The sequence below is a fragment of the Ochotona curzoniae genome, unplaced genomic scaffold (genome assembly GCF_017591425.1).
Source record: "Ochotona curzoniae isolate NIBS_2020 unplaced genomic scaffold, NIBS_Ocur_1.0 contig_291, whole genome shotgun sequence".
NCBI classification, from domain to species: Eukaryota; Metazoa; Chordata; class Mammalia; order Lagomorpha; family Ochotonidae; genus Ochotona; species Ochotona curzoniae.
This window is the reverse complement of record NW_024465649.1, coordinates 14,230,525-14,257,547: the sequence shown is the minus strand read 5'-3', so window position 1 is coordinate 14,257,547 and position 27,023 is coordinate 14,230,525. Positions and strand designations below refer to the sequence as shown.

General features: G+C 43.3%; 1 protein-coding gene across 1 annotated transcript in view; it reads right to left on the bottom strand.

The window, feature by feature from the left end:
- The window catches only part of RAB3B (RAB3B, member RAS oncogene family), a 56,091-nt gene extending 29,449 nt beyond the window's left edge, over positions 1–26,642 (bottom strand). The window contains exon 1 of the mRNA XM_040978677.1: positions 26,403–26,642. Coding sequence (XP_040834611.1) covers positions 26,403–26,630 — 228 coding nt within the window. The 5' untranslated portion in view covers positions 26,631–26,642. The remainder of the gene's footprint in view (positions 1–26,402) is intronic.
- Positions 26,643–27,023: the final 381 nt, after the last annotated feature.

Genomic DNA, 27,023 nt, shown 5'->3' with positions numbered 1-27,023 from the left:
GATGATTGTTCAGTAAATACTCAGATACATGTGATTTAAATGGTAAGATACCATCTCTTATCTGCTGAGTTATGTATATGTATATATTCATTTAATCATGAGTACATGATTAAGACAATAGTAAATGCTTTACTTTATAAAGGTGAAGTGGGAATTTCACTACCTAGAATTTGCCTAGAAGAAATAATCTGAAACCTAGAGAAAGTTAAAAAAAAAAAAAAGATAGTCACTGTAACATTATTCTGAACTGCCTCAAATTGGAAAGTAGTTAAATGTCAATGAGGAAAACTAAGCTTTGAGAGGACAGTGATGGAGCTTTCCCTTTTAGCACTGTCTAAAGGTGTCTGAAATACTCTAAATACAACAAATGCTGTTGAGTGATTGAATGAGTATTGCATATCATTCCTATACAGTACAACTAAGTAATTAAAAGCATATTCACAAACATTGCTTACTGATGTTATACTTCTGTTGTAAAGTTAAATAAAAATAATAAAAGCAGGATGTAAAATTGAATATACAGTATGACCTCAACTAGGTTAAAAATTCAAACCAGAGAGAAAAAAATCACCCAAAATGTCAATGATATTTTGGTTTTGCTGTAATCTCAACATTAAAGAAAAATACTGAACACCTTAGATTTTAAAAAAAAGATTCTATTTGGCCTGATGCAGTGGTTCAGTGGCTCAAAACTGTTAAACACGAGTATTTGCTCTTCTTAGTACTAGTGCAGGGAGAAGGAAACACATAAAAACATGAAGAACTGATCATGAATTAATAATCACTATAGCTGAATGATGTGGTGTCATGTGCAACTTAGTCTCCCTTAGTCTCCCTTGAGTTGGGTATACATTTGAAATTTTCCATAGCAACCCATTTAAAAACCAGGAAGATCTGAAATAGCATGGCAACTAGGAAGAGCACAGGCAGTTCCATTTTCATTGGGATGTAAAATTATTGCATATGTTCTAAGATATCCATGGTTTTACCCTTTAGTGTCTCTTAAATAGGATATATCTGATTGATTGATAGCATCTCTGAGACTCTACAACACAGTTTCTAAAATATAAAATAGGGAGAAAGTAAGAACTGAGGTGGGTGAACTAACGTGCTTGGTGAGGTGGGAAAAAGACCATGCAGATCTCAAATGGCAGACCAAGGCCATTGCTGGACATTGTCTTGAGAGACTAGGGAGCCACTGAGCAGTTCAGCAATGCCCAACGTAGGGCCTGTCACCTGAAAGACATTCAGTAGATGTGTGCACTAAATGAAAGCGCAAAGTTACTGGGGATCAGGACACCACTGCTCATGCCAAGGTCCAAGGGATTTGACCTTTCTGGACAAAGTATTTGAGGACTTGCTCATTTCATTAGCTTCCAGCCTTCTTTCCAGCTTTGCAGGGAAAAACCATTGGATTGTCTCTTAAAATGTTTTTCCCCCTCAAACCTCCCTCATTACTCCCATTTTTCTAAAAATAATAAATATTTCCCCAGCTAGTATCATAGTAGATATGACAGTCCACAACCTTAGCATCTTCTGATAGGACATCTCATTGGCTCAGAAGCCTACTTGTGAATTCATTTCCAAATGGAGCAACACAAGGAGTTAACATAAAGCCAGCAGGTAAGAGAGTCAAGTGAACTTCTCATGTGGAATTTTTGAACTTACTTGGAAAGACGTCGAAGCCCAGAGCTCTATCCTGCCCTCTGGCCCGACAGATGCATTCTTTTGAGAGTTAGCCTGAGTCAGCAAAGCAGATGAATCTCCTGAGGGTCATTTGCATACAGGTGCCAGAGTATTCTAAAAACAGTCTCACATTCAGCTCCACAAGGCAAATGCCTTGAAATTTATTTAGAGAGGTGGGTGAACAACCATAGGAGGAGGGAGGAAGAACCTCCAGAGGAAGCTTGACAATGGGAAAGGGGTCCCATGACAAAGGTGAGACTCAGGGGCCCTGGGGATGATTTAATTCCAGCACTAACGTGCTTGGTGAATTTACCAACACTTTCTATCCTGGGCTTTGACATTCCTACCTTTAAAATTGGGATATCAGGCTAAACAATTTTTAGGGCTCATTCTAGCCCTAAGCACTCAAGATGCATAATAATGATAACTGGAATAAAATAATAATTATTAGCATGAATTGAGTACTTTGTGCTAGGCACTGTGACAAGTGTTTTCATGTGTAGTTTCATCAGTCTCAACTGAGTTGTAGCACCAACAGGAATGGAGAGAGAGCATGCCCAAAATAGAAAATGTCAGAGCTGGGTGTTTAACTCCTTTGCTGTCCTGTCTTCCAGGACGCTAAACTTTTCTTTGGTTTTCTAACCTATTGATGTCACAGCTTTTAGTTATACCACCTCTCTTCATTCTTTTCCCCCCTCTGAAGCTATCCACCCTGGAATACTTGCTAGGTCCCAAGTCCTGTGTCCCTCAAAGTTTCTGCACTTGGTTCATACTGTTCCCTTGCTAGGAACAGCCTTATTCTCTGCACCACTGAATGGATTGCTATTTACCATGTGGCACTCAGCTCAAATGCTTTTCCCTGATGAGTCACATTTTTGCCAGCACCCAGGCAGAAGTGATTATTGGCTGACACTTACGGAGACAAGGTGTGCCAGGCACTATGTTAATCCCTACAACAACTGAGAGAAGTCCCATTTTTATGCTCATTTGACAGATGAAGTAACAGACATTTAGAATTAAGTACCTTACCTCAGGTCGTAGAGCTGGTAGACATGGGAACCAGACAGCCTGACCTCCAAACCATTCTGCCCTCTGTCTACTGAGACACTGTATGAATTTGCAGGGTAACTGTCTCTGCTAGAAAATAGACTCTTCCAGTAGTTTTCATGTAAACTCCATTTAGATGCTTTCTTTTAGTGGTTTTATTTACTTGTTTGTTTTTTTAAACCATTGTATAAAATACTGGGAAGAAACCTGAAACATAATATCTAGAAGGGAAAAAAAATTAGCCTAGAGTCATGACCAAGCCAAAAAAACAAAAAAAGGTAAAATTTGTCACTCTGGATTATCTAATATTTTCCCCTGCCATTTTAAATCCCTTTGGAAACATGAGATATCTATGTCTGTCTGTCTATCTATCTATCTATCTATCTATCTATCTATCTATCTATCTATTTAGAGAAAGCAACTCCTGATCTAAGCTTTCTGCTGTGGCAGGCCCTGAGAGACAACAGATGACAGCTCGTGTAATTGGGTCCTGCTACTCACATAAGTGGCCTGTATTCGGGCCAGTCCAGCTCTAGCTGTTGGAGCATCTAGCAAGTGAACCAGCAGATGGGTATGTGTCTTCTCTCTCTCCTCTCTCCTGCTGTTGCGCTCTCTGACTTTCAAATTTTAACCCCAAAATTCTCAGATCTTGCCATGGGACTCTTCTATTCCCATGTCAGGTATATGATTATCTTTAATCTGTTTAAAATACCCTTCTTTGGGCCCAGCATGGTGGCGCAGGTGGTTAAGGTCCTCGCCTTGCAGCCCGGGATCCCATATGGGTGCCGGTTCTAATCCCGGCAGCCCCGCTTCCCTTCCAGCTCCCTGCCTGTGGCCTGGGAAAGCAGTCGAGGACAGCCCAAAGCTTTGGGACCATGCACCCGCGTGGGAGACCCAGAAGAGGCTCCTGGCTTCGGACCGGCATAGTATTGGCCCATTGCGCTCACTTGGGGAGTGAAACATCGGATGGAAGATCTTCCTCTCTGTCTCTCCTCTCTGTATATCCGTCTTTCCAATGAAAATATAATAAAAATAAATCTTTAAAAAAATACCCTTCTTATTATTATCCCCTTAATTCTAGGATCCTGTCTGCACATGTCATTTAACGAATTACTGGATGAAAGGTACTGCAAGGAGCAAAAGAAAGAGTACAGATTAAGGGGACAAGCACATCTGAGTTCAAATTCCAGTTCTGTTGCTTCTGTCATATGATCTTGGACCAGTTACTTGACTCTTTGGCCAGTAGATTTGTTCGCTGCAAAATGGAGTTGGTAATAATATCCTGTCCACAATGCTGTTAGATGGATACAGTAAGCATTGTGAAAGGGCCTTGGCAGCTATAAAACTAGAGAATCGTCAGCCCTGTTAATTCATTTTGTCATCAGTAATTCACTGTGGACTCTCTGAGCTGAACCTAGGAAAGGCCTTGGATTTCCAGACAGCTGGTGGCGAAAAAGGATGTGGGCAGGAAGAGCCCAAGAAGGCAGGGCAGGAAACTAACCACCTGAGCAAACTTCCCCTGGAAGATGACAGGGCTGAGGCTGCCTCCACTACTGATGCAGCCACAGGCCAGCCTTCAGGCTCCATGGGTTGACACACAGCAACAACCCAGTGGAAGAAGATAACTCTCCTCACAAAATACAGCCTGAACACAATGTCCAGGTCCAGAATTACTTCGGATTTCTCTATTTACACATTCTGTGGGTTTTTTTTTTAAAGATTTTTTTTTTTTTAATTTGAAAGAATGGAGAGGGAGATAGGAATCTTCTATCTACAGGTTCAACATCCAGATGCTGTGGTTGGGCAAGGCCAAAGCCAGGAGCTAGGAGCTTCTTCTGGATCTCTCACTTGGGCCATGCACCATTGCTTTCTCAGGCACATGAGCACGAAGCTGCATCAGAAGTGCAACAGCTGGAACAAGCACCCATATGGCAGGCTGGGCATTGCAGGTTGTGGCTTTACTTGCTATGCCACAATGCTAGCCCCATTATTTCCTATTTTGCCTTCCTATCTCTTCCTCCCTAAGTCCTCACTGAGGGAAGTGAAGGGGTAAGCCTTGGGCCCCATTTAAACACTCCCTGCAGAGGAGGCTGAGATGGTGATAATAGAGGACTTCATTGTTGCCATGGAAACACAGGGGGCCAGCAGGAGAAGCTCGGACCTACCCCTGAGTTGCAGAGCTGTGGGGTCTAGAGCTGCTTATTCCATTTACCAGCTGTGTGACCTCAGTAAGATACACACACCCTACCTCTCTGCACCTCAATTTCCTCCTGTGTATAAGAATGAAAAAATCCTCTCTTGTGATCAAATGAGACCTTGGATGCCTCAAAAGCCCTGATGGGACAGCTGTCCATGACAGCTCTGAGAGAACATCAGGGTAAGAAAGTGGCACGCCCATTCTATAGAGATATTAACTCGGGAAGAACTTCAGAACTCCCCACCAATGTAGGACCTGATGTAGAGCTCACATGAGTCCAACATTGCAGGTGCACAGTTAGCCTCGGCTTCGAGAGGCATAAAGCCACAGCCTAGCACTCGCTTTCATTTTACCAACTTTTTTTTAAAAAAATTACTTTCATCGTATTTAAAAAGCAGAGAGACAGAATTTTCTTACTGCTGGTTCACTTCCCACATGCCCATAACAAGCAGGACCAGAGCAGGCTGAAGTCAGGAATCTGGAACCTCATTTTTGTCTCCCACATGTGTAGCACATTCCCAAGGACTTGAGCCATCATCTGCTGCCTCCACAGGTGTGCATCAGCAGGAAGCTAAGTCATAAGCAGAGGCAGGACATGAACTAGGCACCCTGATATGGGATCAGAGTATCCCAAGTGACATCTCAACTGCTGCACCAAAACCACACTCCCATTCTGCCAATCTTTGTTGGATGCTTTCTCTCTGCAAAGCCCTGTGTCTGGTGCTGCAGCTGGAGACCTGAGTCAGACCAAGCCCTGTGCCCTCAGGTGGCTTGCAGTCTGGGAGGAAGACAGATACGTTATAAACACTTGCAGTACAGCTCCAGAGTTAAGCAGAGGCTGTTCACACAGGCTGGGAGGCTGTAGGTCAACAAAGGTTTACCAGAAGAGGTAATACTTGAATGGAGAGTCTTTATGGTCCAGTGGGGATTTCCTGCTAGGCAACAAGAGAAGACGGGTCCTCTCCAGAGAGGAGGAATAACTTGAGCAGAAGCAAGGGGCACACAAGTGTATCTTGACTCTCGCAGCCAAGAGCCTAAGGAATGTGGCCAATCAGATATGAGGGGTACTTGGGATGGGATCCCACAAGGGGAGGAAAAGGTGTCAGGGGAGCTCCACTCAGACTGTACCTACAGTGCAAGGGCAAGGTGAAGGAATCTGGTTAATCCTCCCTGCAAACGCCAGCATCCCATGTGGGTCAGAGTCCTGGTTGCTCCACTTCCAGCTCCTTACTTATGGACCTGTGACAGCAGTGGAGCATGACCCAAAGCCCTGAATTCTGCACCCACATGGGAAACTTGGAAGAAGCTCCTGGCTCCTGGCTTAAGATTGGCTCAGCTGCGACCACTGTGGCTATGGGGGAAGGAAGACCTTTTGTTCTCTGTTTCTCCTTATCTCTGTAAGTCTGCCTTTCCAGTAAAAACAAATTAATCTTTAAAACAACAAGTAGAGGGTCCAGTGTGTTAGCTTAGTAACTAAATCATCACCTTGCCTCTGCTGGGATCCCATATGGGTGTTGGCTCATGTCCCTGCCGCTCCACTTCCCACTCAGCTCCTGGATTGTGGCCTGGGAAATCAGTAGAGGATGCCCAAAGCCTTGGGACCCTGCACCCATGTGGGAGACATGGAAAAAGTTCCTGGCTCCTGACTCCTGGCTTCAGATTTGCTCAGCTGCAGCCATTGTAGCCACTTGGGGAATAAATCAGCAGATGAAAGATCTTCCTCTCTGTCTCTCCTTCTCTCTGTATATCTGCCATTCCAACAAAAATAAATAAATAAAATAAATCATTTTTTTAAAAGTGGAAGGAGAAAGGAATCTGAGTTAGGAAGGGGTAGAGAGACGAGCAGGGTCACAGCCAGCTCTCAATATGTGTTGATGGAACAGACTGAGGAAGGGGAACATTCAGGAGAAATTTGGAAAATGAATTTGATAGCTGTCACAAACGATTGATACGAGTCAGACAAAAGCAAAGGGACCAAAGCACAGCCCTTGTTTGGGGGCTGAGGGTAGAGGTGGGGGCACTCAACACCAGGCTCAGAGCCTGTGCGTCACTGGCAAGGAGTCAACAGACTTCACAGAGGGAGGTGAGCTGCACAGGGATGCAGGGAAAAGAAGCACTTCCAGCTGTCGCCTGGCAACCCAAGGTGTGGGGCAGTGGGATGGGGAAAGGCTATGGGGGAAGGGAGAATCTGCAGAGAAGGACCTTATAACTTCTCAGTTTAATGTCCCCTGTCGCCCCTCACCCTGCCCTTCACAGCATTCCAGGCAGGAAACAGGCAGACTAAAGAATCTCCAGCTTCGAGAGGCAACTGGATGTCCTTCAGGGCAGAGCACTGCTGCTCTCACTGCCCATCAAAATGGGGGCAAAGCAGCCACACTTGCCTGATTTCTCTGCTAATTAAGCCACCTCACAAACTCCATGGTTCATAGTCTTAGAGGTGGTGGTTAACTGCAAAGATTAGTCTGGCATAACAGGACACCCATGAACTAACTCTGGCTCTCTCCTCCCCAGTGTGACTTTAGCTGAGTTCACAGAGCACCTAATATGTAACGGGCACTGAGACAGGCCCTTTCCTTAGATTGCATCACTGCTTCTTTAGTATGACACTAAGCAGGCATTCATAGTATTCTTATTTCCCATCTGAGGAAACTGAGGCTTAGAGACCTTGTTACTCATCGCACTTACACCAACCTGAAGCAACCAAGCCCATGACCCTTTTTCCCACTTTGTTGCCAGCCCCTACAGCAGCTCCCTAGAGACCAGGCAGAGACTCTTTTGATTACATACTAAATCCTGGTATTGCTCAAGCTTGACGGCTTATGAGAATCACCTTGAAGCTGTAAGGGTTGGAGAGGTGGGCTTCCAGAAAGAGGGAAGATGGAAAGTTAACAGGTAACAATTGGTAACAGGTGGCCTGTGCCTTTCTACAGTGTTTTAGCTGTGACATTGAGTCTCAACCATCTTTGCGGCCCATGGCGCATCATAGGACAATGGAAAGAGTGAGGAAGGCAAGCAGGTGTGAACCTAGACCGTGATAACAGGCCTGACTTTGAATCACAGCTGTACCCTTTCCCAGTTTGTTGTTTAACTTCTCCATGTCTCAGATGCCTCATCTATTTTGTGCCCCAACATTGTGACAATTATGAGGGAAAGTGCAGGTAATGCACCTACAAAACATAGAATTGCTGTCCAATTTAGTTATAATTCTTAACATTTCACCATTTCCTAAGTGGGTACTTCCTCAAAGTCCTTACCTACGTAGAGGGATAACACGGAAAGGAAGGGGGACAGGGCACAGAGCATACACAGATTTTGAAGTCAGGTAAGACCTCGATTGAATTATGAGTTTTGCTACCCACCACTTGTGTTAAGTGAGCAAACTAATTCTTAGGTGTGTCAGTTTACTCGCCTGTAAAATAGGGGTAATAACAGTGCACAGCTCACAGTGCACTTGTGAGGATGAAATGAGTTCCTGAAAGCAATGAGTGTGGGGCCAACATGATAGGCAGCACCACTGCCAGCTCACATCAGGCCTGAGGAAGGCATCACGGGCCTCATTTTGGGGAGAGTCTTTGACCTAGACGGTCGCTGCTGTAGACTGTTACAACAAACACTGGGATGTGAAGGCTAGAGGGATTCTATCTGCTGGTCTCCAAAAGCAGGGACTCTCACAGCCTCCACACAATCACTGTCTGTTGTGGGGTCATCTGTGTGCATGCTAATTTGTTTTATTGATCCTTTACCCCTCTGCTCATTTCAATCATGGCAAGAAGCCCAAGTCCCCCAGGTCCTGACTACGGGATGCTAATTTCCACACAGCACATGACATTATCTTTTCTAACCAACTGATCCCCTCCACCACTGAGACCTTTTCTGCACCAAAAACTCAACTGATCACCAGAAACATTTCTCTGCTTAATCTCTCCTCTGAATACTTCTTTCATCTCCTCACCATAACTGAACCAGGCTTTTCTTGAGCACATGGCTTTCCCTCAGCATCTCCTTAGATCACTAAACAGAAACTGGGATGGACAGATGCTGCTTCTCCCCCTGTCTGAAGATCACTCTTCTTCCTTCAAAAACTGAAACAAAGGACCAGCACTATGGCATAGATGGTCAAGCCACACCTACCTGTAGCACTGGCATCCCATGGGGGCACCAGTTCATGTACCGGCTGTTGCACTTCCAATCCACCTTCCTACTCAATGGCCTGGGAAAAGCAGCAGAAGATGACAAAAGTATTTGGGCTCCTGTCACCCACGAGAAAGATCTGGATGAAGCTTCTGGCTCCAGTCTTGGGCCTGGGCCAGTCCTGGCTATTGTGGTCATCTGGAGATTGAACCAGCTAATTAAACATCCTTGTCTCAATCTGTTTCTTTCTCTCTCTCTCTCTCTCTCTCTATTTCTCTCTCAAAATAAATACATAAATCTTAACGAAAATAACACTAAAACAAAACACCTCCAGGTCTGAATCTAATACCATGACATTTTGCCATACACTAATTTCCTTCATGACTAGTCCTCAGCTGCTTCTGGCTCACTGCTACTCTATGATTCTTGGTGATTTCAATATCTAGAGAGATGAGTCTTCCAACCAATAAGACACTCATTTCCCTGAATTCCTCTCCTTAAGGGATGCTGATCGTTAGCCCTACCTGTTACTCACTCTCATAGTCATACCCAGGACCTCATCCTCACCAACAGTCATTCCCAGCCTCCCTCCAACATGCAGAGCAATACACTCTTTCCAGCCCACTTCTATTGGGCTTCCAGCTTGACCAGTCTTCATTTCCTCCATCGCTCAGCATCCCACTGTTGTCCTGATCGCCCTGCCTGCCCAATTTAACTTCCAGGGCCAATCATGATCATAGCTTCCCATGCACACATCACTTGCTCGCTGGGTCCACTCTTCCTTTGTCCTAACTCACTCAGCAAAACCACACAAAGCCCTACTCTCTAGCTGTTCTGTGCCTATATCCACAGAACAAAGCAAGGCTGGAGAGAAATACACAGCCATACTGTACATTCAAATATAGGAATTTAAAAGTTATGATCACTAAGGTCAAGGGGAGTGTATAATGCGAATCAGCAATCATATTGCATTTCCCTAGTATATTCACTCTTCCACCTTCCTAGATGAGGTTCTCCTCTCTCCTACAATTTCTCAGCTGACGAACTCACTTCTGACTTCATCAGAAAATTGAATCCTTAAACACTTCTGCCAGCGCAGGTGACTCCAAGTTGCACCTGTGCCCCCAACACTCTGCTTTTTCCTGTTGATGTAGAGATACAGTTAACCCTCCTAACAAGGACTCATCTTGTTTTGTTGTATCCTTTACCCCCTGCTCATGTCAGTCATGGCAAGAAGCCCCAATCCTCCAGGCCTTCTGGTGCAGGTGATCCCATTCACTCTCACCAGTTCATGGATGTTGGTCCAGCAACCCTCCTTCCTCCCATATCACACCAATTTTGTGCTTTTGTTTCTTTGCTGATTCCTTGGTTTCTTGATCTCCATTGGATTAGTCCAGAAGCACACAAACATGCTATTTCTTTTCCTATCTTAAAAATAAAAATCTATTTTTAAACATTCATTTTATATTTTATTTAAAATGCAGAGTTATCGAGAGAAAGACAAGGAGAGAAAGATCTTTCATCTGCTGGTTCACTCTCTGAGTGGCCACAACAACCAGAGCTGGGTTGATCTGAAGCCAAGAATCTGGGCTTCATGAGTCTCCCACATGAGTGCAGGGCCCAAAGACTTGAACCATCTTCTGCTGCTTTCCCAGGGCATAAATAGGCAGCTAGATATAGTAGCTGGAACATGAAGCAGTGTCCATATGGGATGCTGGCACAGCCGATGGAGGCTTGACCTAACACACTACAGTGCAGGTGCCTAAAATCAAAACCTTTCCAACTCACGGTTTCCTTCACCTTCAGCCTCTACTCCCACAGTCTTTAGAGCAAACATCCTAGAACCTACCATGTAATATTTGATACCTCTAATTTCTCTTCTCCCACTCTTACCTTCATACAAGTTCTGTTTGAAGGTTTCAAATGGACTCCATGTTGCTAAGTCCAGAGGTCAATTCTCAACCTTCATATTCATAACCTAGCAACCACATTGGGTATAGCTGATCTCTCCTTTCTCTGGAAAGTTATCTTCATTTGGCTGACAGCACAGCACACTCCTCTCTCAACTGTTCTTTTCAATCTCTTGTGCTGATTGTATTTCATCTTTCTCACACCTTAATGTTGGAATAACTCTGGGCTCAGTCCTTGCCTCTTCTTCCTTTTCTCACCTTCCTCTTTGTTGATCTTGTTTGTTCTTGTGGTTTTAAAAACCATCCATATCTGGGGCTGGTGTGGTGGCATATCAGACTAATCCCCTACTTGCAGCACCAGCATTCCATTTAAGTGCCAATTCAAGTCCTGGTTGCTCAACTTCTGACCCAAATCCCTCTGTTTGGCCCAGGAAAGCTGTGGAAGATGGCTTGGAAAGAAGCTCCTGGATTCAGATCAGCTCACCTCCGGTCATTGTGCCCATTTAGGGAGACAGCCAGTAGATGTACAATCTTCTCTCTGGCTCTCCACCTCTCTGCAAAAATATGCCTTTCAAATAAAAATAAACAAATCTTTTTTTTAAAATAGCATCCATGTGCAAATCACTCACTAATTATTTATCTGCAGGTAGGGCTAGTTCTCTGTTTCCTCCTGTCTCTACCTGGTTATCTAATAGACATCTCCAATTTAACATAACAAAAGTGAGTCCACACCATCTCCCCAAAGCCTGCTATCTCTCCAGTCTTCCCCAGCTCATGGAGATCTTCTCCAAACTTCTAAACTTTATATCCCAAGCACTTTCCTTCTTTTTCCTACCACATCCAATTAAAATTTTGTCAGCAATATTTTCAACACATACATTCCCAACCAACATTCAGTTCAAGTCACCACCAGGTCTGGCCTCAATTATTGTAAATTTTAACTGGATCTCCCTGCTTTTGCCTTTTGTTCTTATTAATGCAATAGGCATAACCTTGCCTCAGAGAAATTCTGATAAACATTAAGATGTTCTGAAAATCCAAAATGTTCCAGAAGTAGATAGAGGTGAGAGTTCCACAATTTTGTGAATGTCCTAAAAATCACTGAACTGTACACTTTAAAAAAAAGTTTGGAGGGTTGGTGCTGTGGTGCAGCATGTTAAGCTATGGCCTGCAGTGATGGCATCTCATATGGTCACTGGTTTGAATCTCAGCTGTTCCACTTCCCATCCAGCTCCCTGCTAATGTACCTGGAAAGCAGCAAAAGATGGTCCAGGAACCTGGGCCCTGTTACCCATGTGAAAGACCAGAAAGTAGCCCCTGGCTTTGGCCTGGCCTAGGCCCTGGTTGTTGCAGCCATTTCGGAAATAAACCAGAGGTTGAAAGACCTCTCTGTCTCGCTTATTTCTCTCTGTAATTCTGCCTTTTAGACAAACAAACCTTTAAAAACAAAAGGGGGTGGAGAATCATTTTATGTTACATTAATTATACGTTAATTTTAAAAAGTTCTTATATGTAGTGTGATATCTTGGATTAGATTCTAGCATTGTAAACACACATTAATAGGAAAAAAAATTGTAACGTTCGAATAAAGCTTGCTTTTAGTTAATCATATTATACAACATTGATTTTTTAGTTTTAGCAATTTTTATAGGCAGGTAATATGTTAATATTATAGGAACTAGATAAAGAATGCGCAAGTGTTCTCTGATCTATCATAGCAACTCTCCTTAACACTTAAAATTATCCAAAATAAAATTCTTATTTTAAAAATTTAAGCCTGAGTCATGGAGTTATTTGTGTATACTAGGGCTATCAATTTGTTTCCTTGATTTTGTACCCTATCCTGCCAAACTCTGTTATGAGTTCCAATAGTCTCTTGATTGAATCTTTTGGTTCTCCTGTGTATAGAATCATGTCATCTGTGAACAGGGATAATTTCAATTCTTCATTTCCAATTTGATTTCCTGTTTTTCTTGCCTAATAGCTCTATTGAGGACTTCCAATAGTAAGTATGTTGAAGAGCAGTGGTGAAAGTGGACATCCTCATGTAGTTCCAAATCTTAGTGGAAAAGCTTCCAGTCTTTTCCCATTTAGTATAATGCTGGCTTTGGTTTTTCCGTATATTGCTTTGATTGTGTTATAGGATGTTTCTTCTGTGCCTATCTTGCTTAGGGTTTTTAGCATGAAATGGTATTAGATTTTATCAAATGCTGTCTCTTCATCTATTGAAGTGATCATATGGTTTTTTTTTTGTTTTGTTTAAGATTTATTTTTATTATTTTTTCATTGGAAAGGCGGATATACAGAGAGAGGAGAGACAGAGAGGGAGATCTTCCGTCCGATGATTCACTCCCCAAGTGAGCGCAACGGGCCGATACTATGCCGATCCGAAGCCAGGAGCCTCTTCCGGGTCTCCCACGCGGGTGGCTTTGGGCCGTCCTCGACTGCTTTCCCAGGCCACAGGCAGGGAGCTGGAAGGGAAGCGGGGCTGCCGGGATTAGAACCGGCGCCCATATGGGATCCCGGGCGTGCAAGGCGAGGACCTTTAACCACTTGCGCCACCGCGCCGGGCCCGATCATATGGTTTTTATTTTTCATTTTGTTGATGCTGTGAATCACATTTGATTTGTGTATGTTAAACTATCCCCATATGCCAGAGATAAGCTGCACCTGATCCGGGTGAATGATCTATTTGATGTATTGTTAGATTCTGTTGGCCAGTATTTTATTGGGGATTTTTGCATCTATGTTCATCAGGGATATCAGTCTGTAGTTTTTTCTCTGTTGTGTCTCTATCAGGCTTTGGTATTAAGGTGATGTTGGCTTCTTAGAAAGAGTTTGGAAGGAATGCCTCCTTTTAACTGTTTTGAATAGCTGGTGGAGGATTGGAGTAAGTTCTTGAAACATTTAGTAGAATTCAGCAATGAAGCCATCCAGTCCCAGGCTTTTCTTTTTGGGGAGGAATTTAATTGCTGATTCAACCTCCATCTTTGTTATAGGTCCATTTGGATTTTAATTACCTTATGATTCAATTTGGATAAATTTTATGTGTCCAAAACTCTATCAATTTCATCTCGGTCTTCTGATTTGTTGGTGTATGGATGCTTGTAATAGTTCCTGATTATTCTATGTATGTCTAAGGTATCCGTTGTTGTATTTCCTTTTTCATGTCTGACTCTATTCACTCATACTTTCTCCATCCTTTATATATATATATTAGTTGGGCTAGTGGGGAATCTATTTTGTTGATTTTCTCAAGGAACCAGCTCTTTGATTCTTTGATTTTATGCTTTGTTCTTTTGGTATGTATTTGGTTTATTTCGTCCCTTATATTATTTCTTCTTTCCTGTTCCTATTGGGATGGTTTTGCTGTTGTTTTTCTGGCTCCTTCAGTTATACGGTTAGCTCATTTACCTGGTATCTTTCTAGTTTCTTAACATAGATATTATAAAGTGAGGGCCTGACGGCGTGGCCTAGTGGCTAAAGTCCTTGCCTTAAATGCGCCAGGATCCCATATGGGTGCTGGTTCTAATCCCGGCAGCTCAAATTCCCTTCCAGCTCCCTGCTTGTGGCCTGGGAAAGCAGTCGAGGACGGCCCAAAGCCTTGGGACCCTGCACCCACGTGGGATATCCGGAAGAAGTTCCTGGATCCTGGCTTTGGACTGGTGTAGGACTGGCTGTTGCGCTTACTTGGGGAGTGAATCATCAGACAGAAGATTTTCCTCTCTCTCCTCCTCTCTGTATATCTGACTTTGTAATAAAAATAAATAAATCTTTTTTAAAAAAGTGAACATTTTTCTGCCTTAGATATGCCCCACAAGTTTTAATATGTTGTGTTGATGCTTTCATTTGTATCAAGCAAATTTTTATTTTCTCTTTGATTTCTTCCATAACCCATTGTTCATTTAGCAGCATATTGTTCAATCTCCACGTATTTGTATATCTTTCTAGGGGTATTTAGACTTGTTGATCTCCAGTTTCACCCCATGCTGGTCTGAGAAGATGCATGGCATGCTTTCAGTTTTTTAAAAATCTTCTGAGGTTTGTTTTGTGGCCTATAATGTGATCAATTCTAGAGAAGGTACCATGCACTTGATGGAAAAAAAAGTGTGTATTCTCTGTCTTGTGACTGAAAGCTTCCATAGATAGCAACACAGAGAAGAAAATCAATGAAACAGAATAGAAACCCCAGTAGGGAGCCCACACATGTGTAGCCAACTAAGCTTCGACAAGAGAACTGGAAATAACCCAGGGACAAACTCTGCTGTCTTCAACAACTGGATATTAGCCTGCAGAAGTAAGAAGCAAGACCCCCATCTATCACCTTATATAAAAATCAGCTCTGGGCCTGGCGCGGTGGCGCAAGTGGTTAAGGTCCTCGCCTTGCACGCCCCGGGATCCCATATGGGCGCCGGTTCTAATCCCGGCAGCCCCGCTTCCCTTCCAGCTCCCTGCCCGGGAAAGCAGTCGAGGACGGCCCAAAGCTTTGGGAATCTGCACCCGCGCTTTGGGACCCTGCACCTGCGTGGGAGACCCGGAAGAGGCTCCTGGCTTCGGATCGGTATAGTATCGGCCGTTGCGCTCACTTGGGGAGTGAATCATCCGACGGAAGATCTTCCTCTTTGTCTCTCCTCTCTGTATATCTGCTTTTCCAATAAAAAATTAATAAAAATAAATCTTTAAAAAAAATCAGCTCTAAATGGATCAAGGACCTAAGTCTGCACCCAAAAACCATCTAATTACTAGAGGAAAACATAAGAAGTACCCCACAAGATAATAGGCATTGGTAAAGACTTCTTAGAAAAGTGACCAAAAACATAGACAGTCAGACAAAATAAACACATGGGACTACATCAAACTAAGAAATTTCTGTACAGCTAAAGAAATGATAACAAAGTGAAGAGTTAACTGTGTAGATGAAATCTTTGTGCAGTATACAACAGATGGGGACTAATATCCAAGAACTACAAAGAGCTTCAAAAAACCAATGTCAGCAAAACAACCCTGTCAAGAAATGAATCAAGGAAATGAGCAGGGATTTTTCAAAAGAACAAATTCAAATGGCTAATAGACAGACCAAAAACTGCACAGCCTCCATAGCTTTTAGAAAAAGTCAAACACAAAAGCCACAAACAGGTGCCTCCTAACTCCAGTGAGATTGGCCTACACTTAGAAATCTACTAACAACACCTGCTGATGTGGATGTATGGAAAAATACCCTACTCCACTGCTGGTGGGAGTGTAGGCCAAGGCAGCCATTATGAAAGTCAGTATGGAGACTGCTAGGACAACTGAAAATTGATCTACCATATGACCCAACAATCCCACTCCTGGGAATATATCCAAAGGAAGTAGATCTGTATATGAGAAAGTGATCTGCAATCCTACATTTACAGCAGCACATTCTGCAACAGCAAAGACATGGAAAAAACCCAGATATCTGTTACAAGAGGAATGGATAAAGAAACTCTGGTAAATCTACTCCATGGAATATTACATAGCCATTAAAAAGAATGAAATTCTACCATTTGTAACAAAATGGTCCCAACTGAAGCCCATTATGCTCAATGAAACAAGCTAATTCCCAAAGGACAAATACATGTTTTCTCTGGTATAAAGGAACATTCATTCAAAATATAAGATAGCTATATAGGTAAATATGTATATATATATGTATATATATATATATATATATTCTCATAGATAAACTATATAATGGAGATTAGCACTGTGGGAAGTGAAGTTACTTTGCAGTATGCATCTTTACTCCTGAATAAAATTAGGACTGCCAATGAAACTGTTAAATATACCTTGACAATAAGATATTAGACTTTTTACCGTTGCCTATATCTACAAAGTCATGACACACTTAAATAGAATGTTGGACTTGTGACTGTTGCTAAAGACTGTACTATTGTAATAATACAGTATCGTGAAAACAGTACAAATAAAAAATAAAATAAAATATATAACTCTGGGGCAGGTGTTGAGCTAAGCAGTTAAAACTGTGGTTAAGATCCAGCTTTTCCCAGAAAAAGGCAGCTGCTTCCTTCTACATTCCTACAAATATTTTGTTCATCCCTTTAAATTGTTAAAAAAAATTGTATTACTTTTATTTGAGAGACAAGCAGAGCTACCATTCACTGGATCACTTCGCAAATAGTTGCAACAACCAGGGTCAGAAGCAAGAGTTGGCAATGCAATCCAGGTTCCCCACATGGGTGGTAGCAACCAGTGACTTGAATTACTACCACTGTTACCCAGGGTAAGCAGCGGTAGAAAGCTGAAGTCGTGAGCTGGGCTAGGAATCAAACCCAGATACTCTGATGTAGGGTGTGAGAATCCTAACTGCTAGGATAAATGCTTGCTTCCTTTGTTCCTTTATTACGTCACGTATATCATACTGCAGCTCTGTATTTGTTCTCTTATGGCAGTATGTGATACATATGAGGCAAATGTTAGATGTTTTTGAATGAGTGAATACACAAATAACTTTTACATTACTTCTTTTTCTCCTCCACCAATCTGGATTGAGGAAACAGGGTTCTGACCCCAATGAATGTGTCTTGAAGGCTAGATAAACAGCCAATCAAGATGACTGTGTACTAACAATCTCAGGTGGTATAAAAAGGAAAAAAAAAAAAAAAGATTGCTGCTTAGTTTATTTACAAATTACAGAGTCAGCCCATGCCTGCAACTCTGATTTGACTTCCCATAGTCTTTACTATGGCTTTAAAAATCAGATTAAACCTACTCTAGAAGCTGGTTCCTATGGGCTTCGGAGAGATGGAAGTGTCAGCATGTCTCTGCGACCACACCAGGAAACTTGTTGCCTAGAAAAATCCATTCTGATTATCATAAGAGCTGAACACAGGATGGTGCACACAGGAGCTGTCTCCACAGCTCTGGAGCCCTAGGCGCTTGTCAGAACCCCTGCCTCTCTGCTCAGCCTTCAGACTCTCTCTGCTGTCCATCAGTCTCCCCATAGGTCTCCAGCTTATGTTGAGGCAGCTGGATTTCACCCTTCTGAAGGAAGAGGAAGCAGGAGGAGGCCTCATCAGTTATCCCTGGGTTTGTGTGTCCATCTGACTCCAGTCAAGTCTAGGCAAGCCCTACGTGCTGGAAGACAGATGCTTCACCCTAGTTTTATGAGGAATAAAGCTGTCCCATTACTCCCCATCTGTGACCCTGAATCTATCTCTCAATCAATTCAAAAATTGTGTGTAGAACAAGAGGGCTATTTGTGAATCTCCTAGAACCTCAATAGGACTTATCTGCTGAAGATTTGCTTTGTGCCAGTCACTATGTCAGTGCTTCAGATAAAGTATTTCTTCTACTTTATCACCAAGACAGAAAAACACACGGAGTATTGGAGAGGCACAAGTGTTTTAGTGCCAAGGGCTTCATAGGAAAAGGTTGAAGTGAAAGAGCAGTGAGGCCAGGACTAGTCCAGAAACAAGGACAGTGACTTAAAGTCCTGCACAAAGACAGTTTTCAAACTACAATAAAAGAATACTGGAGAGGGCAACCAGCCCGCTCCCTCGTTTGTTTCAAGTAACCCTAGATATATGAGACACACCTGCCTTTTAAGTCACACACACACACACACACACACACACACACACACACACACACACAATCTTCACTGGTGAGAGCAGAAACACAGCAGAAAGGGAGCTCAATGGGAGTGGTGAAGGTCATCAGCTAAGGTAGGCTAGATAAGTTGTGAATATAAAGTTGAGTTTGAAGCCAAGCTGCAGGTCTGGGGATGAGACCTAAGGCACAGTTGAGGGATTCCTGGGCACTAAGGAATGATCTCACAAATGAAATGAGATCCTCTTGGTGCAGCCAGTGTCTCTCTTCAACTCTAGAGCAGGAAATGGATAACCGTACGTCAACCCTTCCACAATGTCTGATGCAGAATGAGCACCAGAGAAATGGCTCCTGAATGAATGGTGAAGTTTACCCTTTGGCTCTCCATAGGTAACTTGACATTTCCGACCTCAACCACCTATTCCTATGGGGAGGTAACTACCTCCTTAAGGTAGAGGGAAGGTGTGGAAGATGTAAACTCCACACAAGAAGAATCTGCATGGCTGATGACATCCTCACAGTTGCTACCTGAGGCTTTGCAGTTATCCGTGGACTTTCCCTTCCATTTCTTCACTCAGCCTTCACAACAACCCATGCGGCAAGGAGATGATTTATTTGATAGCTGGGTCAACAGCCTCATGGGAAAGAGGATCACCTCCAGATCACACAACAACTGTAGGATAGAGACAGGGTTAGAACTCAGGACTCCAGGAATCCTAGGTTCACTCAGTACCCTCCAGATCAACACTAGAACTGACAGCCCAAGCAATGAGGAAGATGGTGGAAGCCCCCCACCCCCGCTCTTCTCTTCCCATGGGTCTCTAGGAGTTGCCTGGCAACCAGCACTCTGCAGCCAGTGGCCACTGGTTGGTTCTGTTGCTGTGGAGCTTCCAAACCTCCCTTTGCTCATGTGTGCACAAGCTCTCACTGCCTTTTAATGAGACTTCTCCCAAACCCCACCTCCTCAGCATGAGTTCTTTCTCTGATCCACAGTAATTAACCCCTTGAGAAACAAAGGGTGCTCTCAGAGACATCAGAAGTGAGGGGCCCCAGGGAACAGGGAACAGGGCTCCTAGCAGTCCCTTGAGACAGACACACCCCTGGAGGGTGGTCCTGCTCAGCACTGCTCCTAACCTCCTCTTTTTCACTCACTACCTTCCACCATGATGTTGATTTTCAGAAATTCACCGGCCCAGCGGCGTGGCCTAGCAACTAAAGTCCTCGCCTTAAATGCACCGGGATCCCATATGAGTGCCAGTTCTAATCCTGGCAGCTCCACTTCCCATCCAGCTCCTTGCTTGTGGCCTGGGAAAGCAGTCAAGGACAGCCCAAAGATCTTTCTGTCTCTCCTCCTCTCTGTATAACTGACATCGTAATTTAAAAATAAATAAATAGGCCCGGCGCGGTGGCGCAGGTGGTTAAGGTCCTCGCCTTGCACGCCCAGGGATCCCATATGGGCGCTGGTTCTATCCCAGCAGCCTCGCTTCCCTTCCAGCTCCCTGCCTGTGGCCTGGGAAAGCAGTCGAGGACGGCCCAAAGCTTTGGGAATCTGCACCTGCGTGGGAGACCCGGAAGAGGCTCCTAGCTTGGATCGGCATAGCATCGGCCATTGCGCTCACTTAGGGAGTGAATCATCGGACGGAAGATCTTCCTCTCTGTCTCTCCTCTCTGTATATCCGCCTTTCCAATAATAAAATAAATAAATAAATAAATAGAAATTCCCCAAGAGATCTAACCAGGTGGAGGAATCTAGCTGAACTCTCCCCGACCCCCCCATACTTTGCTGGTGAGTCACTGGATACTGTTCCAACATCCCTGGAGCCTTGGAAAGAGGCCCACTGACCCATTGCTTGTGGACCAGAGGCAGCCAGGAAGGAACCTAGTCTTTATTACAATGTTAATGTAATGCTAATGCATGCCATTGTTAATGTAATGTTAATGCAGCCAGGCACAATAATATCACCTCTCAATAAAACAGAACATCTTTCAGAGTTAAAGATATGATCTATTCATAGAAGCAATGTGACTTGTGGCCAGTGTGAGAACTCAAGTGCCTAATCCTCCACCTTTAAGTGCCAACATCCCAAATGTGTACCAGTTCATGCCCACTGTTGATACAGCTCCCTGCATGTACATGGGAAAGTACAGAAGGATGGCCCAAAGCTTTGGGACCCTGTACCTATGTGGCATACTGGTGAGGACTCCTGGCTTTAGATTAGCTCAGCTCTGGTCATTGTGGCCATTTGGAGACTAAACCAGTGGACTTTCTCACTGTGTGTCTCCTTCTCTCCATAAATCTGCCTTTACAGTTATATATATATATATATATATATATATATATATATATATATATATGAAGCAATGTGACTTACCAAGCTCACATACTGCAGAGCTTTCACATGCAGATACAGATACATAAGTAAATTCTTATATGTTACTCATTCTTTTATGATCGATCGTTGATGAAACTCTACAAAATCAAATCCTAAATCTCCCATTACCAATCATGACCTCATTTTTGTCAGTCTTGGTGTTATGAACTGAATGTCTGTGCCCTCTGCACTCTAATTCATATATAGAAACTCTAACTCTCAGTGTGGCTAAAAAAGTTACCGAGATTAAACGAAGTCCTGTGGCAAGGCACTGATCCGACAAGGCTGGTGCCAGTATAAAGAGAAACACCAAAGAATTCACACACTCTTTCTCCTGCGTCCCTGCATGACGCGAAGGCCATGTGAACACGCAGTGAGAGGTGGCTGTCTGCAATCCAAGGGGTGAGCCTTCACCTGACATCAGCCCTGCTTGCCCCTTGACTTTGCATTACCAGCCCCCAGAACCATGAGACGCAGGCTGTGCTTGTCTGAGTCACCTCATCTGTGGTATTTGCTATAGCAGACAACACAGACACATATGAGGATGCTTCAAAAAGTTCACGGAAAATAGAACTAAAATATAAGTTTATTTTGATGCTAAATTTTTAAAAATTCATATACAATAGTTTTCATAATATAAATTTTTCCAAAAACTTGTTGAAAATTCCTCATACATAAGTCTAGGCTTATATAACTTATCCAAACTACTAGTCTTGTCTCTTCCTTTTAAAAAAAAACTGTTTATTAGGCAAAATGATACAGGGAGAGACAGAGAAAGAGATCGTCCATCTGTTGGTTCAATTCCCAAATGGCCACAATGAGGTCTCTCATGTGGGTGTAGGAACCCAAGCACCAGGGCCATCTTCACCTGCTTTCTCAGGCACATTAACAAGCAGGGAACTGGCTCAGAAGCAGAACAGCTGAGACTCTTAACTGGCACTCTGATAGGGATGCTGCCATCACGAGCAATAATTTAATGAATACAGTTGATATATTAAAAGATACAAATATAATGTACACATGTGATGAACTTGAGTACTTTGCCTCATTTCAATCTATCAGGGATTTTTAATGCAGATCTGAGGTCCAGCCCAATGGCTCAGTGGCTAAATCCTTGCCTTGCATAGGTCAGGATCCCATATGAGCACCGGTTCATGTCCCGGCTAATCCACTTCCCATCCAGTTCCCTGCTCGTGGCCTGGGAATGCAGTAGAGGATGGTACAAGGCCTTGGGACCCTGCACCTGTGTGAGAGACCCAGAGGAAGCTGCTGGCTCCTGGCTTCGGATTGGCTCAGCTCCAGCAATTGCAGCCACTTGGGAGAGTGAACCAGTGGATGATAGATTTTTCTCTCTGTATCCCCTTTTGTATGTAAATCTGCCTTTCCAACGAAAATTTAAAAATATTTTTTTTTAATGCAGACCTGGTTTTGTGAACATTTTTTCATTGCTTCTCAAGGTCTATGGTAGTGGTCTCCAGACTTATATCCACTTATGCAAGGAAAAATTTAGATACAGCAAACAAAATCTATATATATTTACTTAGATTTTATATGTATACTTCCATACAGCAAGAATGTTAAGATAGGTAAAAGAGAAATAAGCAGTATTTAAATGTTTAAATGTTAATGCTTTGTGAACAATACAGAAAAGTTTATTTCCAGTACATAAAAGCCTACATATATCCACATTAAAAACACTTTGTCAATTTTTTTTAAATAAAAGCAATGTGATTAACTAAGTCAGATCTAGTTGGATCACTATTGATTTCACCTTGAAGTGTGGCTGACAATGAATTTCTGCTGAGAGTCGGAAAAAACTCCCCCGCTATTTTACAATGCTCACTTGGTTTCACTATGATTAATATAGTCTGCAACCAGAAGGTCCTTTACAGGACTTATTAAAAAGCCACATAGCCACTGTGAGTTTTCATTTACCTAAAACTAAACAATATAATCCATGAATACACTTATCCAGGCACAGGAAGACTGCAAAAGCTCACAACAGGCTGAAGAGACTTGTGTCGCTCTACACAGTGAATAGCAAAAATTATTGTGTATTCATTAATAACAACATTCTGATCATTTCCTCAGTCTCCTGAGGAGTCATCAGGTGTATATGCTGTGTGGGTAATGGCAGGATTCTTGTGTGTTGATACAAGGTCTCTCTGACACTCCTATCTGATGCCTGTGTCCTCTCTGGCAAACTTCCCTCTCAGCAATCTCCCTCCCCGTTTTTCACAGCCCTGGTGCAGCTTCACTGCATTGCTCACTGTGCCCCAGATACTGGGTTCTCACATCCTTCTGTGCATTGCTGCAAAGGTGATGTCACACAACACAAGCGAAAGCACCTGGCACCTGCTAGGTGAACAAATGCTGTTTCGGCTCATCCTAATAGCAAAATTACATCAGTGGTTCTTCAGCTTTAGCCTATTTCAGAACCACCTGGAAAACTTGATACCACACAAGTTGGGCCCTACTCCCAGAGTTTCTAATTCATTAGATCCGAGGTGGGACATGAGAATCCATGCTTTGCAGCCAGCGCAGTGGCTCAACTGGCTTATCCCCCGCCTTCAAGTGCTGGGAACATATGGGTACCCGTTCATGTGCCAGCAGCTCCACTTCCCATCCAGCTCTCTGCTTATGGCCTCAGAAAGCAGTAGAGAATGGCTCAGGTCCTTGCGACCCTGTACCCACATAAGAGATCTAGAGGAGGCTCCTGGCTTCTGGCTCCTGGCTTCTGGCTTCAGATTGGCTCAGCTCCAACTATTGTGGCCATTTTTGGAGTGAGCCATTGGATGGAAGATCTTCCTTTCTGTCTCTCCATAAATCTGCCATTCCAAGAAAAATTAAGTACTTCTTTAAAAAAAATCATGTTCTGAACAAATTCCCAAGTGATGCTGCTGTTCTGAAGACCACACTACAGGAACCAACAAACTAAAGGATCTTGCTCTCTTAACAGAGAGCAAAGGAACAAAACGAGCAATTATATCTATAGAAATTAATAATTAACATGATCGTAAGACCACAACTGCACACTGTACAGAAAAGAGGAGTCAGAAGATTTGAAGTTGAATCCTACTATATAACCATCTGGTTGACTTAAAAGTGAATTTGAGTCTGTTCTGCAAAACAAGGGGATGTGAAAATAGTATCCATTAAGCTATTTGGCCTAGTGTCTAGACACCACTTGGAACACTCACATTCCATATCATTTGGTATGCCTGGGATTGAGTTTCCAGCTCTATTCTCAATTGCAGATTCCTGCTAATACACACCCAGGGAGGTGTGCTTTCAGATGATGACTCAATTAATTGGGTCCCTGTCACCTGCATAGGAACCTATATTGAGTTCTTGGCTTCTTCCAAGGCCATCACAGGCATTTGGGAAGTAAACCATCAGGCAGAAGATCTCTGTCTCTCCATCTCTGACTTTCTGGAATCTCAAATAAATAAAGTAGTATCCACCTCATAGAGTTAATAGTGAGACATAAATATATGAAAAATATGAGTGGGCATTTAGCTTAGTAGGTAAGACACACACATTCCATACTGGTATACCTGAATTTGAGACCTGGCTCCAGATCCTGATTCCAGCTTCTTGCTGATGCAAAGCTCAGGAGGCTGCAGGGAATGCTCAAGTAACAAGATTCCTGCCACCCATATGGGAGACCTGGATTGACTGTGTTCCCAGATCCCAGCTTCAGCTTCAGCCTCAGCCCAGCCAGAGCTGTCGTAGGTATTCAGGGAGTAAATCATACATAGGAGCTCACTCTCTGTTACCCTCTGTCTGTCTCCCTCCATCTCAAAACCGTCCTAATCTGTTAGTGTGCAGTTAATAAGTAGAATGGGTACAAAATCAACAATATTTTTGAATACTTTACATCATAAATTTTCAAAAGGTACAAAGCCAGTCAGTACAAATTCATTATTGAGATGTGTATAATCTACATGTGGACACATTTTGTTGGCGTTAATGAAAAATACCAATAGTAGTAGTTGTGCTGGTTGACTTCTAAGACAGTCCCTTTTGGTCCTTTCCTCTCAGTATTTCCATCTTGGTAGAGTTGCTTACCACATGGAGTCAGTGACCAACAGGACACCCCAAAGCTAAGTCATAAGAAAAGCTGCTGTTTCCTCTCTGGTTTCCGAGGTTTCTCATACTGTGGAAAGCTATCTACCTTGTGGTGAACACTAAGAAGTCCAAATGAGAAGGAAATAAAACTTTCTGCTAACAGCCAGCACATCTTTAAGATGACTGAAACCCATGCCAACCTTTGGGTGACCCAAGCCAAGTCACTCCTAAATGTTAACTCAGAAACTGCAAAATAATAAACTATTATTTTTGTTTTATACCATCAAGTTTTGAAGTCATTGACAATGTAGGGATAGATTATTTACACAGTAGCTAATATTAACTGTGTCTCAGGAAAGGTGTTAAACATCCAAAAGCCCTATAAAATAGATGCTATAATTCTCAAAGAAGGGACCGGGGGTGGGGGGCATTGTGGCACAGTAAGCTCGGTTGCCACTAAACATGGCCAAATCCCACATGGAAATCCCTAGTTCAAGTCCCAGTTACTCTGTATTTCCAATCCAACTTTCTGTTCGTGTGTTTGGGAGGCAGAGATTATGGTTTAGTTCCTGGCTCCCAGTTTCAGCCTGGCCTAACCCCAACTTTTGTGGGCACTTGAGGAGTAAAACAATGGATAAAAGATTGAGTTCTCTTTCTTTTTTTCTTTCTCCACCCCAACCTCATCACTCCACCTTAAAATTTTTTAAAAAGAAAAAAGATTTATTTGTCTGAAAGGGAGAGAGATATGGAGGTGGGAGAGAGAGGAAGGGGACAGAGAGAAGGAGAGAGATCTTCTGCTAGCTCACCAAATGGCCTCAAAGCCAGAGCTGGGTGAGGCTAAAGCCAGGAACTAGGAATTCCATCTGGGTCTCCCAAATGGATACAGGGGCCCAAGCATATAGACCATCTCTCACTGCCTTCCCAGGCCCATAAGCAGGGAACTGGAGTGGAAGTGGAGTAACACTCACATGGAATGCCAGTATGGCAGGTGGCAGCTGAACTCACTGCACCACAACACCAGTGTCTCTACATTTCGAATAAATAAATAAACCTTTTAAAGGGAAGAGCACAGTCTGGAAGAGGAAGGTGAAGTAATTTACCCAAATGACCCTAGCTAGAAAGTGACAGATATAGAAATATGAACCCAGGTGTCTAATCCCAAAATCCAGTTTCTTGGTCACTCATTCATATAATCCAGAGTAAAGCCTCCTGAACAGCTCAGCAGAGGAGAGAAAATGTGTAGAAAACCAGTGTAGGGCAGCTCAGGATCCAGAGGTGAAATAATGGTAGTGCTGATGATGTAACTTCCAGAAGTTCCAACCTGGCCTCTCCTCTCAGCTGCTGCACCAGCAGACCAGTCACCTTCAGGACTCACCCAAGATGCCCAGGACTCACCCAAATCTGCAACTTCACTCGCTTCTCCTGACGATAGACCGTCTTCACCTTGAAGTCAATGCCCACAGTGCTGACAAAGGCTGGAGTAAAGGTGTCGTCAGCATAGCGGAAGAGGAAGGAGGTCTTGCCTACACTGCTGTTTCCGATGATGAGCAGTTTGAACATGTAGTCAAAATTCTGGTCAGAGGCATCTTTGCCTCCAGTTTTACCATCAGTCACTGACGCCATCTGCAAGAGAGATCTGTGGTCACTCAGGAACCGCACTTATAGTATCATCCTGAGTCACCAACCTTCCAGCCACACACTCAATCCCCACCCCACTATCCAGAAGAAATGCACATTGATCAACATCACTCCAGGACTGCACCTGCCCCAAATGTTGGCTCAGGACAATGGGTGGAACCCAGTTCCTCCCATTCATTCCTTCAGCAAATATTGACAGAGCATGTGGCTGTGGGTCAAGCCCTGTGCTGGGCATGGAGAGGACAAACATGAATCAGACATGGTGTCTGACCTCTGGGTGTTCACAGACAGGAATAAAAGAGCAGGTAGATACAGATTAACAGAGTAACAGGTAAGCAATAAGACCAGGGAAGTCCTAGTTGAGGAAGATTCTGGGAA